The sequence below is a fragment of the Typopeltis vanoorti genome, chromosome 18, assembly GCF_054136105.1.
Source record: "Typopeltis vanoorti isolate ZY-2024b chromosome 18, IOZ_Tvanoo_1.0, whole genome shotgun sequence".
Lineage (NCBI taxonomy): Eukaryota > Metazoa > Arthropoda > Arachnida > Uropygi > Thelyphonidae > Typopeltis > Typopeltis vanoorti.
The window spans coordinates 104,933,017-104,947,369 of NC_143566.1; the positions used below are offsets into that span (position 1 = coordinate 104,933,017).

The 14,353-nt window shown below is 34.5% G+C and overlaps 1 protein-coding gene across 1 annotated transcript; it reads right to left on the bottom strand.

The window, feature by feature from the left end:
• Positions 1-247: 247 nt before the first annotated feature.
• On the bottom strand, positions 248-2,048 carry LOC150097023 (histone H2B-like). Its single transcript, XM_090408751.1, has one exon. It carries the CDS (start codon positions 2,007-2,009, stop codon positions 1,635-1,637), a length of 375 nt encoding a protein of 124 aa, XP_090264877.1. The 5' UTR covers positions 2,010-2,048; the 3' UTR covers positions 248-1,634.
• Between the last annotated feature and the right edge of the window lie 12,305 nt (positions 2,049-14,353).

The window sequence follows — 14,353 nt, forward strand, 5'->3', positions numbered from 1 at the left end:
ATTCAGATAGACATACGTTTGAAATTGTGTATAATATATATAAAAGCAAATTATTACATACTGTACAGTATATGCCTCACAGTTCGAAAAAACAGACAGACTTCACTTGCCCGCTTTGCTCAGTCTGGAAAATAATGAAACTATAAAAACGTGCCGCCCTCCACACACACCAAATATTTGGTAAATAAACATTTACTGTTATAGGCGCCTCCTAGTGGATATAATGAACTAAATATATCCATAATAGCCAAATACGGTGGAATTATGCAGATTTGAAAAAGGAAAACAAAGCGGCAGAGGCTGCAGATATGGAAGCCGCGGGAAGAAAATAATAGTAAATTCAAAGAAAGGGTAGCATCTCAAGGAACTGACTAGAAAAGCAAAAAAAAAAAATGGAATATAGATAGAAAAAGAAATGTCACAAAAGATTTCGAAAAAAAGGTCAGATGAAAGAACATTTCGCAGTTGTTAAATATAGAAAACGAGAGGAAGATGCTGGAGGAGCAGGAAAGCATACAGGGGACTGATGGAAACTACAAAGGAGGTAATAGAAGCAATAACAAAAATTAAAAACAAAACACCGCAACCATCAGAAGTAGTAACAGAAATGATAAGCAATGGGGGAAGGAGTAGCCTGAACCTGTGAACTATTTAACAGTGGAGAGAAGTGACATAATATATTGTGGAAACTAGAGGAACTTACAGAACCATAAATACATTTTGAATTTAGAATAGTGGATATTAACCAGATACAATGCAGTTTTATGAAAAGGAAAGGGACAGATGCAATCTATGAGACAACAAGAAAAGTTATCTCGAGAAAAAATAAGGCTTAGATTTAGCATTGAAACAGAATTTTTTTAAAGTGGACTTGCACACCAAGGGCCAGTGATCATAATGATCAGGACATGAAAAAATTAGTATATAAAGGAGATAAGAAGTTAACCATTTTAGGTACGTGGAATCAGCCATAGAGACGGCACGTTTATCTTGTGCAAAGAGAACTCAGGAACAATCGAATAGAGATGCTTAGATAGATAAATGGAAAGAGCAGAGGAAGAACAAAGAATAATAAGGAGATGGGGGAGGAAAAGAAAAAAAAAGAGAGAAAGTAGATTGAGGTAGGCCGGCCATGCATGGAGAAGACCGGTAGATCACCCATTTCAGATTTACAATGGAACTGAAGTCTAAGAGAAGAAAACGACCAAGGAAAAGATGGCATGAAAACTAAAGTTGGAAGGTTGGGCCGGAAAAAGGCACACAGACACTAAAGTATGCTACTTGAGAGTGAACCTGCAATGAGAGAGGAATAAACAAAAGACAAGCTTACTCAGAATCTGGAAGCCCAGAAATCCTCTAGGTGAAGGTAACTTTCATGGATATCAGCATGAAAACTCCAAGGAGGGAATGAGGAAAACTAAAACTTCTCTCTGCAAGGAAAGAATCTCATCGCTAAATACATACAAATACTCAAACGTAAAAGTTAAAATTTTTATTACTTTCGACAGTTCACACTTTGCATTCTATATTCAAAAATATATATATACATATAAGAGTTGTACGAGTGATATCCCTTTATCACAAAGTGATGGCCCTGAAAAGGGCCGTTTTTTTTTTTTTTAAAGCTGAGGACCTCATTTGGCGCTGGTATACTTGGTGACAGCCTTCGTGCCTTCTGAGACTGCGTGCTTTGCGAGTTCACCTGGCAACAGCAAACGAACAGCAGTTTGGATTTCCCGACTTGTGATAGTTGAACGCTTGTTGTAATGAGAAAGGCGGGAGGACTCGGCAGCAATACGCTCAAAAATGTCATTGACGAAACTGTTCATGATAGACATAGCCTTGCTAGAAACACCAGTATCTGGATGGACTTGTTTTAAAACCTTGTAGATGTAAATGCTGAAACTCTCCTTCCTCCTCTTCTTCTTTTTCTTCTTGTCTCCAACACGAACGTTTTTCTGGGCCTTGCCGGCTTTCTTAACGGCTTTTCCACTTGGCTGGGGCGGCATCTTCGGTTCGACAGGAACGGCTCTAAATTCGTAACTCACGGTCAGATGACGGAGAAAGATAGGGTCGCTTCTTTTGACGTCATATTTATGTCAGCACGCGCGATTGAAACACCCTACTAAGAGGACCTAAAAGAGAGCTCCACAAACTTTGACCTTGGTTGGAAGTCCAGACAGAACAAAAGAAACCTATTTCATAAGCGAAAGGGCAATTTTTTTTTTCTTTCTTTAAATTTAAATTTTGGAAACGTAAATAACAACGGAAATTATCGGAATAAAAGGGAAAATATATGAAACTAAACAGTAATGAAGCGACCTCTCCTCTTTTTTTAACTCGAAAAATCCAAATGAATTCACCAAGTTTTTCTTTAATTTGGTATGAAGTAATTTTGCTAAGTTGGCGAGTGCCTCCAGAATGAATACAATACAATATTTTTTATTTAATAAAAAAATAAGGAATTTCTCCAATCACGATGTACACTAATATTAATCGTTTTGTGGAACTCCGATTGATGGGTAATGTTGGCGAGTAAATTTTTGGCATAATTTGACGTCCATTTTATAGATAGACTGACTTAATGGGGCATGTCCAGTGTGACCACCACTAGTACTGTCTTCCTTCAGAATAATAATAATAACAACAAAATGAGAGTTAGACATATGAATTTAATATTTTTCTCTTACTCCCCATATGTCACATTTAGGGACACAAGAATGATTTCTCTTTTCTTCCTCCTCTCACTGTTTGCTAACCTTCTTTCCCCCAGATGTCCTACTCACGCAATCCAACTGGTGAATTTTCATTAGCCAATGAAAATATATTCTTCGCAATTCAAACACTTCTCGCGCGTTATGAGATCATTATAACAACGAAAACAAATGGAAAAATTAAATATTTTAATATGAGTAACCATCTTTTATTGATGCACAGAGTAATTTGGACCCCATTATGTAAAAATTATACTCCACATTTAAAACTCAGCAACGCACAACAATGGAATTGTCGGGATATTTAAACGGTCATGTGTCAAAAAAAAAAAAATCAAAAAAAATTTCAAACTTCAACATTGAGATATAATATCGATGCTGTACGAATTTCAATTCGTTGCTCGCAGTCGCAGTTTGATTTGAAGTAGGTGTATGTTCAGTGCAGTGGGTTTGAAGTCCAGTGTTTTTATTAATTTTATTAACAAAAAAAACTTGTTAACTTGTTCAGTTCTTCATCAAAAATATTATTTAGATTTTCCTTTTAAACATGGATAAGTGGCAAAAAAAATTCTAAATTTAAATTTGATTCTAAATCTCAGGGAAAAAAGAATATTTTCAACAGCGATAATAAATAAGAAATCAACAACAAACTCCCTTGATGAATGGACTCCTTTTGACAAAAGAAAAATTGAAACATTCATCAGGTACAGATTTTAATGAGTTAATTAATTTAGCAAAATAAGGTAGTGATATCGTAAAATGCCCTAAATAGAGTGAAACAAAAGCAAATAAAAATTTAGTACTCTTTTTTTTTCTTTCAGATTTAGTACTCTTTTTTTTTTCTTTCAGATTTAGTACCTTTTTTTGCATAAGTTATTACTTAATATTTTTGCTGGGTGGTTACCCTGGACATGCCATTATTAATTTTTTTTTCTCTTTATATATGCACACCGGACTACAAAACTAGTGTAAGAGATCGATTTCGCTGTTATAGTAGGAAATGAGTTTTCAATCAGTGAATAACGGCCATCACACAGGTCAATGGTCAGTTTGTTTAGAGTCTTAGAATAGTGTCGGTATAAATAACGGAGAGAACATCGATACACTAGAAACAGTTCAAACCAGGTGCTAAATGAATTTATGCGACATGGGAAAGTGTCCTAGACACCAACTGGGGTGTCAGATCAATCTTTATGAAAAAATCCCCCCTCCCTTCAGATGCCAAAGAAAACACCTCAGTAACGATTAGTCTGCATTAACTGAAATTCTAATCCTCTCCTGCAAAAAACCAAGAACACAACCAGCAAAATGTGCCAATTGTGGGAACCCACACTGTCAAACTACAGAGGCTGCTCATTTCTCATTCAGCCAAACCAACCCCATGCAAGAATTGTTTGAGTGTGTTCATTCTGGAACACACTCAAACAATTCTCTCCACACTTCTCAATGGCTAACTTCAACAGAAGACTCACCTCACTACCGATTATCAGCTGAAACATGAATGACTTGAACAACAAAATATTAGTATGAACAGCAAAGTCATACTGCTCCATAGCAGTACACAAGGTCAAAGGATACAGCAATACACAAAGAGTCAAAGAAAAATTAGTATATAATATGCATGTGCAAAAGTTAAGCAATGCATTATTTATTTATATATAAATAATATTATAGTAAAAGTTACAGCAGTAAACAAGGTCAAACTAGAACTTCATAAATTTGCCACACAGAATCAAACAGATATCATCCTTATAAACGAAACTCTCGCACAGCTGACAAACCCAGAATCAGGAACTACATCCCCTACCACAAGTACAGAGTGGGTGGCAGGGACGGAGACATTGCTCAATAAATTCCCGATTAGTATACTCTTGAATACACAAAGTCGCCGTCCGCACGGCTTCAAGAATTAGCAGAAAACTGCCAAACCATCCCAGGAGAGCAATTCGGATCCAGGAAAGGACACTCCGCAACAGATTTACGTTGAACACATTAACCAAGGATGCGAATGATGAAAACTCGGGTGCGATCTTCTTGGAGATGATCAGCTTGGAGACCCACTGAAAGGAACATCAAGAAACTATCAATAATACAAAGCAGATGTTGATCATGGTAATCAACGCTCCATAGTTCATCAAGAATCATCAGTTGCATTGCAATGCCAAGACACCAGGCATATACGATCCTTCTTCGAGGATGATATGACAGCTGGAGTGAGCTTCCTGAGAGATTTGTATCATCCAACTTACTCTGCTAATTTTTCACTACAGAACCTTTTTGGGGAGTCGGCTCTTTCTTTTTTTTCGTCTTCTTCTTCTGCAACTTTTGCTTCTATCTCTGTAAGGTCTTGATTTCAGAGCTCTTCTTCCATGGTTTCCACTAATTGCTCTACATCTTTAATGTACATTGAGTTAGCTTTACATTAGGAATACACACCTAATAACGTGTTGGTCCACTTCTCTGTGCAATCACTACTTTGTCGCAGCTTCGTTTCAATGCATCCCCCCCCCTCTCCTTCTTCCCAACTCCTCAAGATCCTACAAAACTCTTGTAGGGTCTTGAGTAAAGACCCTACAAAAGCCTTATAAAAATACACATGGGATTTGCCTACTCAAAATAAATGATCTTGTAACTTTATACGAACTTCCAACTAATGTTCACAGAAATATACAAAAAAGCCTATACAAACGAGGTGACAGACAGTAACCCATGCCTAAATGATGGCATTCTAAATAGTATTACGGGAAAAGAAAATCTATGGAAAATGCTGAAAAAAAAAGTCACCCAACAACAGTCATCTACAAACAGTATACAAAAACACATAAATACAACAAACAGCATAAATTCGTAAAGCAAAAAGACACTGCTGCTATCAAAAATTTACGGAATAGGTTGGTCGATTGGTAGAGCCTCTGCTACTAATGGCTCAGCAAAACGTTAAGCAGGTTTGAGCGCGGTTAGCAGTTGGAAGGGAGAAAATCGTTTGAAGCTGTTGGCACACTCTCCCTCGATGAGTCTTTCGACTCCCTGGAGGTGTCAAATAATAATAATAATAATGACAATATGAAGCAAAGATGGGCTATACTTAACGAATTACTAACTAGAAATAAGAAGACTATACCACAAGATTTTATCGTGAAAAGCTCTGGTCATGATATGAACCAAAAGAAACTAGCAGACACTCATCAACCACGCCTTCATAAACAATATCACGCAACTCAAAAGAGATAATCGATCAACAAAAAATTACCAGCACAAAGTCAACAAAACTACATATTTTCCACCTGTAACAAAACAGGAACTGAAGGAAGCGCTCTTACGACTAAAACCAAAGACGATTCCAAGAATAGACAAAATCAGACTCATAGCTCTTTTAACACACTTTGAACAAATAAATTCAATACTTTTGAGACTCGTGAACATAATATTCGACACTGCCATTATTCCACAACAACTAAAAACTGCGATAATTACAAACATGGTAAAAAAAATGGTATACAGAACTACAGACCAATAGCTAACCTACCAGTCATCTCCAAAATTCTTGAAAAAATAACACACACACACACACACACACACACACACACACACACACTAGACTACAGAACTATTTACAAAATTACAACATTATCTCACAAAACCAATACGGCTTCCAAGAAACAAAAAAGGTCCATCATGTTATCAGACGATATCTCTGACGCCATAAAAAAAGCTCTCGATAAAAACAAGTTGACTGTCCTTATCTTTCATCTCCTGCCACGAACTGAAGGTCTAACTCGAAAATCATCAACCTTTAGTGAGTGGAATGCACATAAAATTGAATAAAAATTAACTTAAGTATTGAAAACTACAGATTAAAGTTAATTAAATGCACAATGCCTATTGATATTTTAATAGTGAATCTAGTCGTAAACTAAAATGTCCTTTGTTCGGAAAGAAAGCCCTGAATTCGAACCCATCCAGGACGCAAAGAACCTTTATAAGTATTTTCAGACTGCAGGCGATTAGACGATCTCATATGGTGATGAGTGTTTCGTTAAGACAGACAAACCAGTCAGAGAACACACAATTAGCAGACATACTGATTTTGCAAACCTCTTTGATGTAGTATCATATTTCTATGAAGCCAGGAATAATAGTTTGATGGAAGACTGCTTGGTTTCTTCCTATAGAAACATTCAAAGGATACAAAAACCATTATCATGGTATCTTGAGTATCCCTTTGCTCCATATGGGGGGGGGGAGAGAGATTGAAGATTTGTGGGTCACAGAAGCTGGTTGATCAGCGGATGAGGAAGGATATAATGGTGCTTAGGGAGTTTATAGGATTGATATGGAGGGAATTTTTAGTACAAGAATAATGTGACAAAAATAAAGGCCATCCATGGAAACTAAGTAAGAGTGTGGTTCTCTTAATTGCGAATAAAAGTACCCTTATTCTACGCAATTGTGAGGGGGAAGAGAACTTGCAACAAAGCTTATGAAACAAACCAACGTAAATGGTAAACACTAAAACAAAATTTTGAAATTATAAAGGGTCATGAAGAAAAAGACAGTGATTACATTGTTTAAATACATTTAGTAAAAATCTTTACTATTTATTCGTTTCGTTTTAATTTTTCAATTCTTCTGTGCAAATATATTAATAATATAAATAATTAGTATATTTCTAGTGAGCTTGTAGTAAACAAAAGATGTGTTTATTTTTTTTTTTAATTTACCAGTACTATAATTGTCTGTTTGAAACGCATTACACTATAAAATATCATCATCATCATCATCATCATCATGTTGCTTCCTCAATGCAACACCATGTCCTTCCAGTCCTATCTGTTGGCAGCTCTTCTTTTTTGTTTCAACAGAATAGAGTACATTACAAAGGAGTCCAAGTACTCATCGCTGGGGAGCATTTTACTCCGCTGCACACGTCTCGCTGGCTTCATAACTGCGCTGGTACTAATTCTCCAACGCCAACGTTACTACTACTAGCACTGCCATCTACCGTCTACTACCACTACCAACAACAGTATTTTTTTGTCTGTAAATGGCGTGTGTTCTCATAATAAGAATAAATTTCCATATAATAATAACAAGAATATGTTTTTCCATATAATAATAAATGTTCTTATAAAATAAAAACAAGAATTGCTGATCTACAATGCTTGTTTCTTGTCCTTCTGAATATTTTATTTTTCGTATTTATTTTAAAGCGATAATTGATTACAGACATTTATTCATATAGTTATAAATCACATATAAACCATAAAATTATAGAGGGATAAATACATTAAATACCTCATTAAAACAAGTAAAGAGATACAAATTTGTAATGGCATTAGACAAGGAGACTCTTTAAGTCCAACAATATTCAATATAATGGATGCAATAATACAAAAAAGCTAATAAAATATAAAATACACGAGTGAAAATAAATAACAGAATAATAAAAACTATATGTTATGCGGATGATGTAATATTAATTTCAGAAAATGAAACCCAGTTACAAATATTACTACATGCATGAAACTCTTTGATTTCTATCTTAGAGTTTTCTTATTCGGCTTTGAAATAATGTGGGATTAAATATCCCCTTAATTTAAATAATTTTAACATAGCCGAAGTGATGGCTCTTTATTTCTCTTTTGGTTCTTTATTTCATTAATTACTACATGCATTTAATAAAGCAGCAAAATTATATAATATGAAGATGACCATATCACAAGAACCACAAAATGCAAATTAGAATTGGAAGGTACTATTATTGAACAAATGACGAATTACAACTATTTAGGGATACAACTGAACTGGGAAGGAAGGCGACATCTAGAAGACAGAGAACAAATAGCAAAAGCTGCAATAATATTAGGATGTTTGAACGAAACAATATGGAAAAATAAACATCTCAGAGTAGAGACAAAAACTAGAATTTATAAAGCAGTAATCAGGCCTATTATAACATATAATAATAATAATAATAATAATAATAATAATAATAATAATAATAATAATAATAATAATAATAATAATAATAATAATAATAATAATAATAATAATAATAATAATTATTATTATTATTATTATTATTATTATTATTTCGGGCAACTCCAGGGAGTCCTTAGACTCATCGAGGGAGGCCCTAAACATCATGTCCACACAACTATATGACATTCTCACAGTATCTATCATACCTTGCCTTGAACTCGCTCACTGTCATAGAACCCACAACAGACTCTGGCAGCTTATTCCACTCATTTACCACTCTAAAAGCAAAGAACCCAGCTCTAACAACCCTGCTAACCACACTCTTGCCCAGCTTCCATAGGTGTCCCATAGTTCTCCCACCACCAGTCCTGATCTCAAAAATATCCTCTGAATTAATCCTATAGAAACCTTTAGCAATTTGAATGTCTCAATCATATCTCCCCTTTTCCGCCTATCAACTAGTTTCTGCAACCCACAAATCTTCAACCTGTTCTCATATGGTTCATTCCATAGACCTGCTATCATCTTAGTTACTCGCCTCTGGATCCTTTCCACTTCCTCCCCATCAAGAAGGAACCGAGGTGACCAAATCTGGGCACAGTAGTCGAGATAGTCGAGATGGGGTCTTATCAAGGCTCGATACAGAGGCACAATAACTTGCTTGTCTCTGCTCATCAAGGTATTTTTCAACAACCAAGTGAGTTGATGAGCTGATTTAGCTACTTTTGCAATGTGCCCCCCTAAACTTCATCTCCATATCCACCAACACTCCCAAGTCCCTGGCCTCATCAATCTCCTGGAGTACAGTTCCACCAATGTGGTATACTGCTGCTAATCTTTTCACACCAAAATGCATAACCTTACATTTTGTCACATTAAATTGACATCCATTCTCCTTAGCCCCAAAACTCCAATCTATACAAGTCATCCTGCAAGATTTTGACATCTTCTGCATTCACTATTGCCCTACCCAACTTTTTATCATCAGCGAACAAATGTACTGTTCCTCTTAGAGATAATGCAGAAACAAGACCAGACACCAGGAAAACAAGACAAATGTTAATAAAAGTGAATATATTAAGAAAAACAGTAAATAAAACTTGACTAGATAAAATAAAAAAAAATACAGATATAAGAAAACAGTGTGAAATACAAGAAAACAGTGTGATAAACAATTGGGTAGCAAGCCGAAGAATAAAATGGATTAAACATGTGGAGAGAAGAAGTGAAGACAGAATAATAAAACAAGTCTGTAGTTGGAAACCAAAGAATAATAGAAGAACATGGAGACCTAGAAAAAGATTAAAATATACTATTAAAGTAGATGAAGTCTTGGTTGTAACAGATGTTACATCTAGTGTGTGATGTTTACTTTTTACTTGACAATGTTTTACTTTTCTATTTCTTTTCTCCCTCCTACTGTTTCTTTTTTTTTTATGTTTTACACATTGATCAAAAGTTAATTTAATCGAAAAATAGCTTTCAAATATGGAACTTCGTAATATTGAAAACAGGGTTTTTGTTCACATTAATTGTAGGAGGCGATTTTTTTTTTTTTTTTTGATTTCAGAGGCAAACATTTGCTTGCTAAGAACAATAACAGATATGTATTATGCATTTTTATAAATTGTTAATATTTTTTAAAAAAAATATAATAAAATTAATATGCTATTTATTAATTAATTTATTCCATTTAATTTCAGGATTCCTGTGTGACTGGCAACGTTTCTCTTTCCATAACACTAGACCGTTATAAGTTTAGCCATGAAAAAAAAAAAAATGTATGAAATATTACATGATACCTCCATGAGGTCCAAGCAGAGCCGGCGGAAGCGGGCATGCGGGCACCGCTACGAAGGGGGAGCCGCCGCCCGGGCACGGTTCATAAGCTCATTTTTAAGAAACAAAATTTTTACCATGAAAACAAAAAAATTCTTAGAATGATCAATGTTAAAATAAATAAGGATGGATACACCGAATAAAAATTTAAAAAAATGTATATTACAGCCTCTATGATCAGCCGGCTGCTTACAATTTTGCAGCAAGAGCAGGCTAAATGCTTGCCTAAAGAATGTTGTGTCTACTGCAGTCTATCTAAAGTGAAAGGGTGAACGGTTTTTATGTGCAGAAACGAATTTTCGTACAAAACATTTGTTGCCAGTTAACCAGTCATATGGTAAGCATCTCAGTAGGCTACTGACAGTAGCGCAGTGCGGACTATTATTTCGTCTCTGTGTCGTGTTGTGTAATAATTTCTTGTGGGTATTAAATAGAAATGGAATCAAAAATTTAAAAAAAAGTTATACGGTGCACAAAATCGAAAGAATCGAAAGAAGCAGATGTTAAGAAACAAACTTGGGCTATTAATAAATTTGCTAAAATATTAAAATATTCTGATACAGATTGTAACCAACTCGATACATCAGAAATCAGAGTTGACGAACCGTGCACATCGTCCAGTTTGAATGAAAGTACTATTACAACTATTGAACAAGATAACAAGACGAATGATTTACGTGAAGAACAGTTAGGAGAAGATTTAGTTGTAGTTGACCACGAAACTAACACATTGTTAGTCTCTGTGAATTTAGAAGATCCAGGTGAATGGGGAAATATTGATGGAAATTTACGAGTTGTTTTAAATGAAATGGGGCCTGTTCAAAAGAAAAATATAATATATCCCAGAGATACATAAGGTCATAAATTTGGCGACACGTATTATAATAGAAAAATGGAAAACGGTGAGCTCGTGCCAAGAACATGGCTCATTTATTCCGAAACTTTAAATTCTGTTTTTTGCTTTTGTTACAAACCTTTCGCACTTACCGAATCAAGTAGTCTTGTAGAAGGTTATAACGATTGGAGAAATATAAGTACAACTTTGCATAGACATGAGACTAGTTTAACTCACATAAAAATTTCTTAAAATGGAAGGAACTTGATAAAAATTTAAAAAACAAAACTCCTATTGATTGCCAGACTCAATGGAAAAGAAACATTGGACGAGTGTTTTAGAACGCTTGATTGAAATTATAAAATTCCTTGGTAGCCAAAATTTAGCTTTTCGCGGATCATCTGATAAATCATATGAAAGAAATAACGGCAATTTTTTAAAATTAGTCGAATTGTTTGGGAAGTTTTATCCCGTTATGGAAAATCATGTTGAAAGGGCCCTACAATGAAACAATAGAGCACTATTTGAGTAAAGACAGACAAAATGAAATATTGGAAACTTTACGTAACGCAATCAGGGATACAATTTTATTATCTATTCGAAAATATAAATAATATTTCCATAAATTTAGACTGCACAAATGATGCAAGTAAAACAGAACATATGACTATTATTATTCGCTTTGTTTCCTGCGACAATGGAATTGTCGAGATTAGGGAAAACGTTTTAGGTTTTGCAGATATATCAGATTCCACAGGACGTCGTTTATGTGCAACAATAATGGAACAACTGGAAAAATGGAACATCCCCATTGAAGACATGCGAGGTCAAGGGCATGACAATGCGGCAAATATGAAAGGGAAAAAAATATGGGCTCCAAAATTTCCTTTTGAACAAAAATCCTCGAGCTTTTTACGTGCCATGTGCGGCTTATACTCTAAATTTAATCATTAACGATGCAGCCAAAGTGAATGCTGATAGAATTAGTTTCTTTGCAATTATTCAAGAAATATACAATTTCTTTTCATTCTCTTACAAACGTTGGGCAATCCTTTTACAGTTCTTAAAAAAACTAACATTGAAACAGCCATCAGAAGGGAAAGTAAAATTAATGCAATCCGCCCTCTACGATATCAATTAGGAGAAATTTACAATGCATTTTTTGAAATTTTAAATAATGAAAATTTTAATAAAGAAACACTGCATGAAGCACAAACATTATGTGCTAAAATAAAGGACTACAAATTTATTTGCTCTCTTATAACTTGGCATGATTTACTTAACAGAATAAACCCTGTGAGTAAAATGCTTCAAGACAAAAATATGAACATTACACTTGCTTTAGAATCTATCGAAAACTTAAAAATATTCTTACAAGTGTATCGATCAGATACAAATTTTAAAGAAGTTCTAAAAATGGCAAAAGAACTGAGTGAAGAAGTGGATGGAGAACAAGAATTTAAAACTGGTACGGAAGAAGACACGAGAATTTAACTACGAGCATCACGACGAAACGCCACAATCGCCAGAAGATAAATTTAGAGTGAATGTATTTTATACACTTCTAGACGTTGGAATGTGTTCGTTAATAAAACGTTTTGAACAACTAAAAAATATTACGAATAATTTCAATTTCTTGTATAGATTACTACAAATTAATAACGAAGATTTACAAAACAATTGTGACGATTTAGAGATTCTCTTGAAGGACGGCGACAATAAAGACGTAAATGCAATAGAACTATATGACGAGTTATGTGCTTTCCGGGATATTTTTCGGAAGGATAATTTAAATATTCAAAACCATTTCGATATTCTTAATTTTATTGTTTCCAATAATTTATCTTTCCCTAACTTTTCAATTGCTTTAAGAATAATATTAACGTTACCTGTTAGTGTAGCGAGCGGTGAACGTTCCTTTTCCAAGTTGGAATTGATTAAAAGCTACTTAAGAACAAGTATGTCACAAAAAAGGCTTGTTAGTTTGTCGTTAATAGTATTGAAAATGACATATGTGCGGAATTAGACGTTAAGACCATTATTTCTAATTTTGTGAATATGAAATCAAAAACCCTAAAATTTTAATTAAAAAAATTTCAAGTATATTTATGTAATTTAATTTATTTTCTGTTATTCTGTAAAGATGTCATTTTTTTGAATACTTATATTAAATGTTCTAATTATTTCAGAATTCTTTTCTTATTTTCTCATCTATTTTGAGTTTCTTTTATTTTTCTAAAAGACAGTTCCACTTATAAAAAGTATTAAAAAAACTTTACAAGTTACTAAGAATTTAGTAACTTGTAAAATGCAAGAATTTTTTAAACTTTAGTTCAAATAAATTTTAACTTTAATTAAAATGAATTTTAATTTTGTTAGCAATTCGGGTCGGTAAGAAGGCTGTAATCTCTGTATCATTATCTTCAACGATTAAAGTGAAGTGGCTTTGTGAAAATTTTCTTTAACTTTTAAGAATTTTTTGAATATTCGATTTTTTAACGATTATTCCGCCTAGTCAACATCCCCGGTTCGTTACATTTAGCGAACCAACGTGCGGGTTCTGTCAAAATTTATTTAAGAAATTTCAAATAATTGCAATTTTTATTATTGTACACACGCCCGGATCGTTACAGCAGCGCTTAGATAGAAATTGCATGCGGGCGCCAAAGATCCTACGCCAGCTCTGGGTCCAAGGTCTCGGAACACACTCTGCACCAGTGTTGTCCACTAATTTTATATCGAATAAATATCCATCCGCGAACGCTTTTCTATACTTAAAAAATTATTTATGGTTTGCTTATTGTGTAGCTCAGTGGATGTGGCGTTTGCACACCACCGCGCTAGGCCGCACGAAGGAAGTCTTGGTTTCGAGTCTAGTCGGCGACTAGAGGAAATTTTTCTAAGCCTTTTTTCGACCGGTTCCCGAGTTAGTCGATCTCTGGCACGGGCAAGCAGGTTTTTCCTCCCGGAAACTCGGGTTTTT

Bases quoted from the DNA above. Each gene is read 5' to 3' on its own strand.
- LOC150097023 (XM_090408751.1), bottom strand. From the start codon at position 2,009: ATGCCGCCCCAGCCAAGTGGAAAAGCCGTTAAGAAAGCCGGCAAGGCC.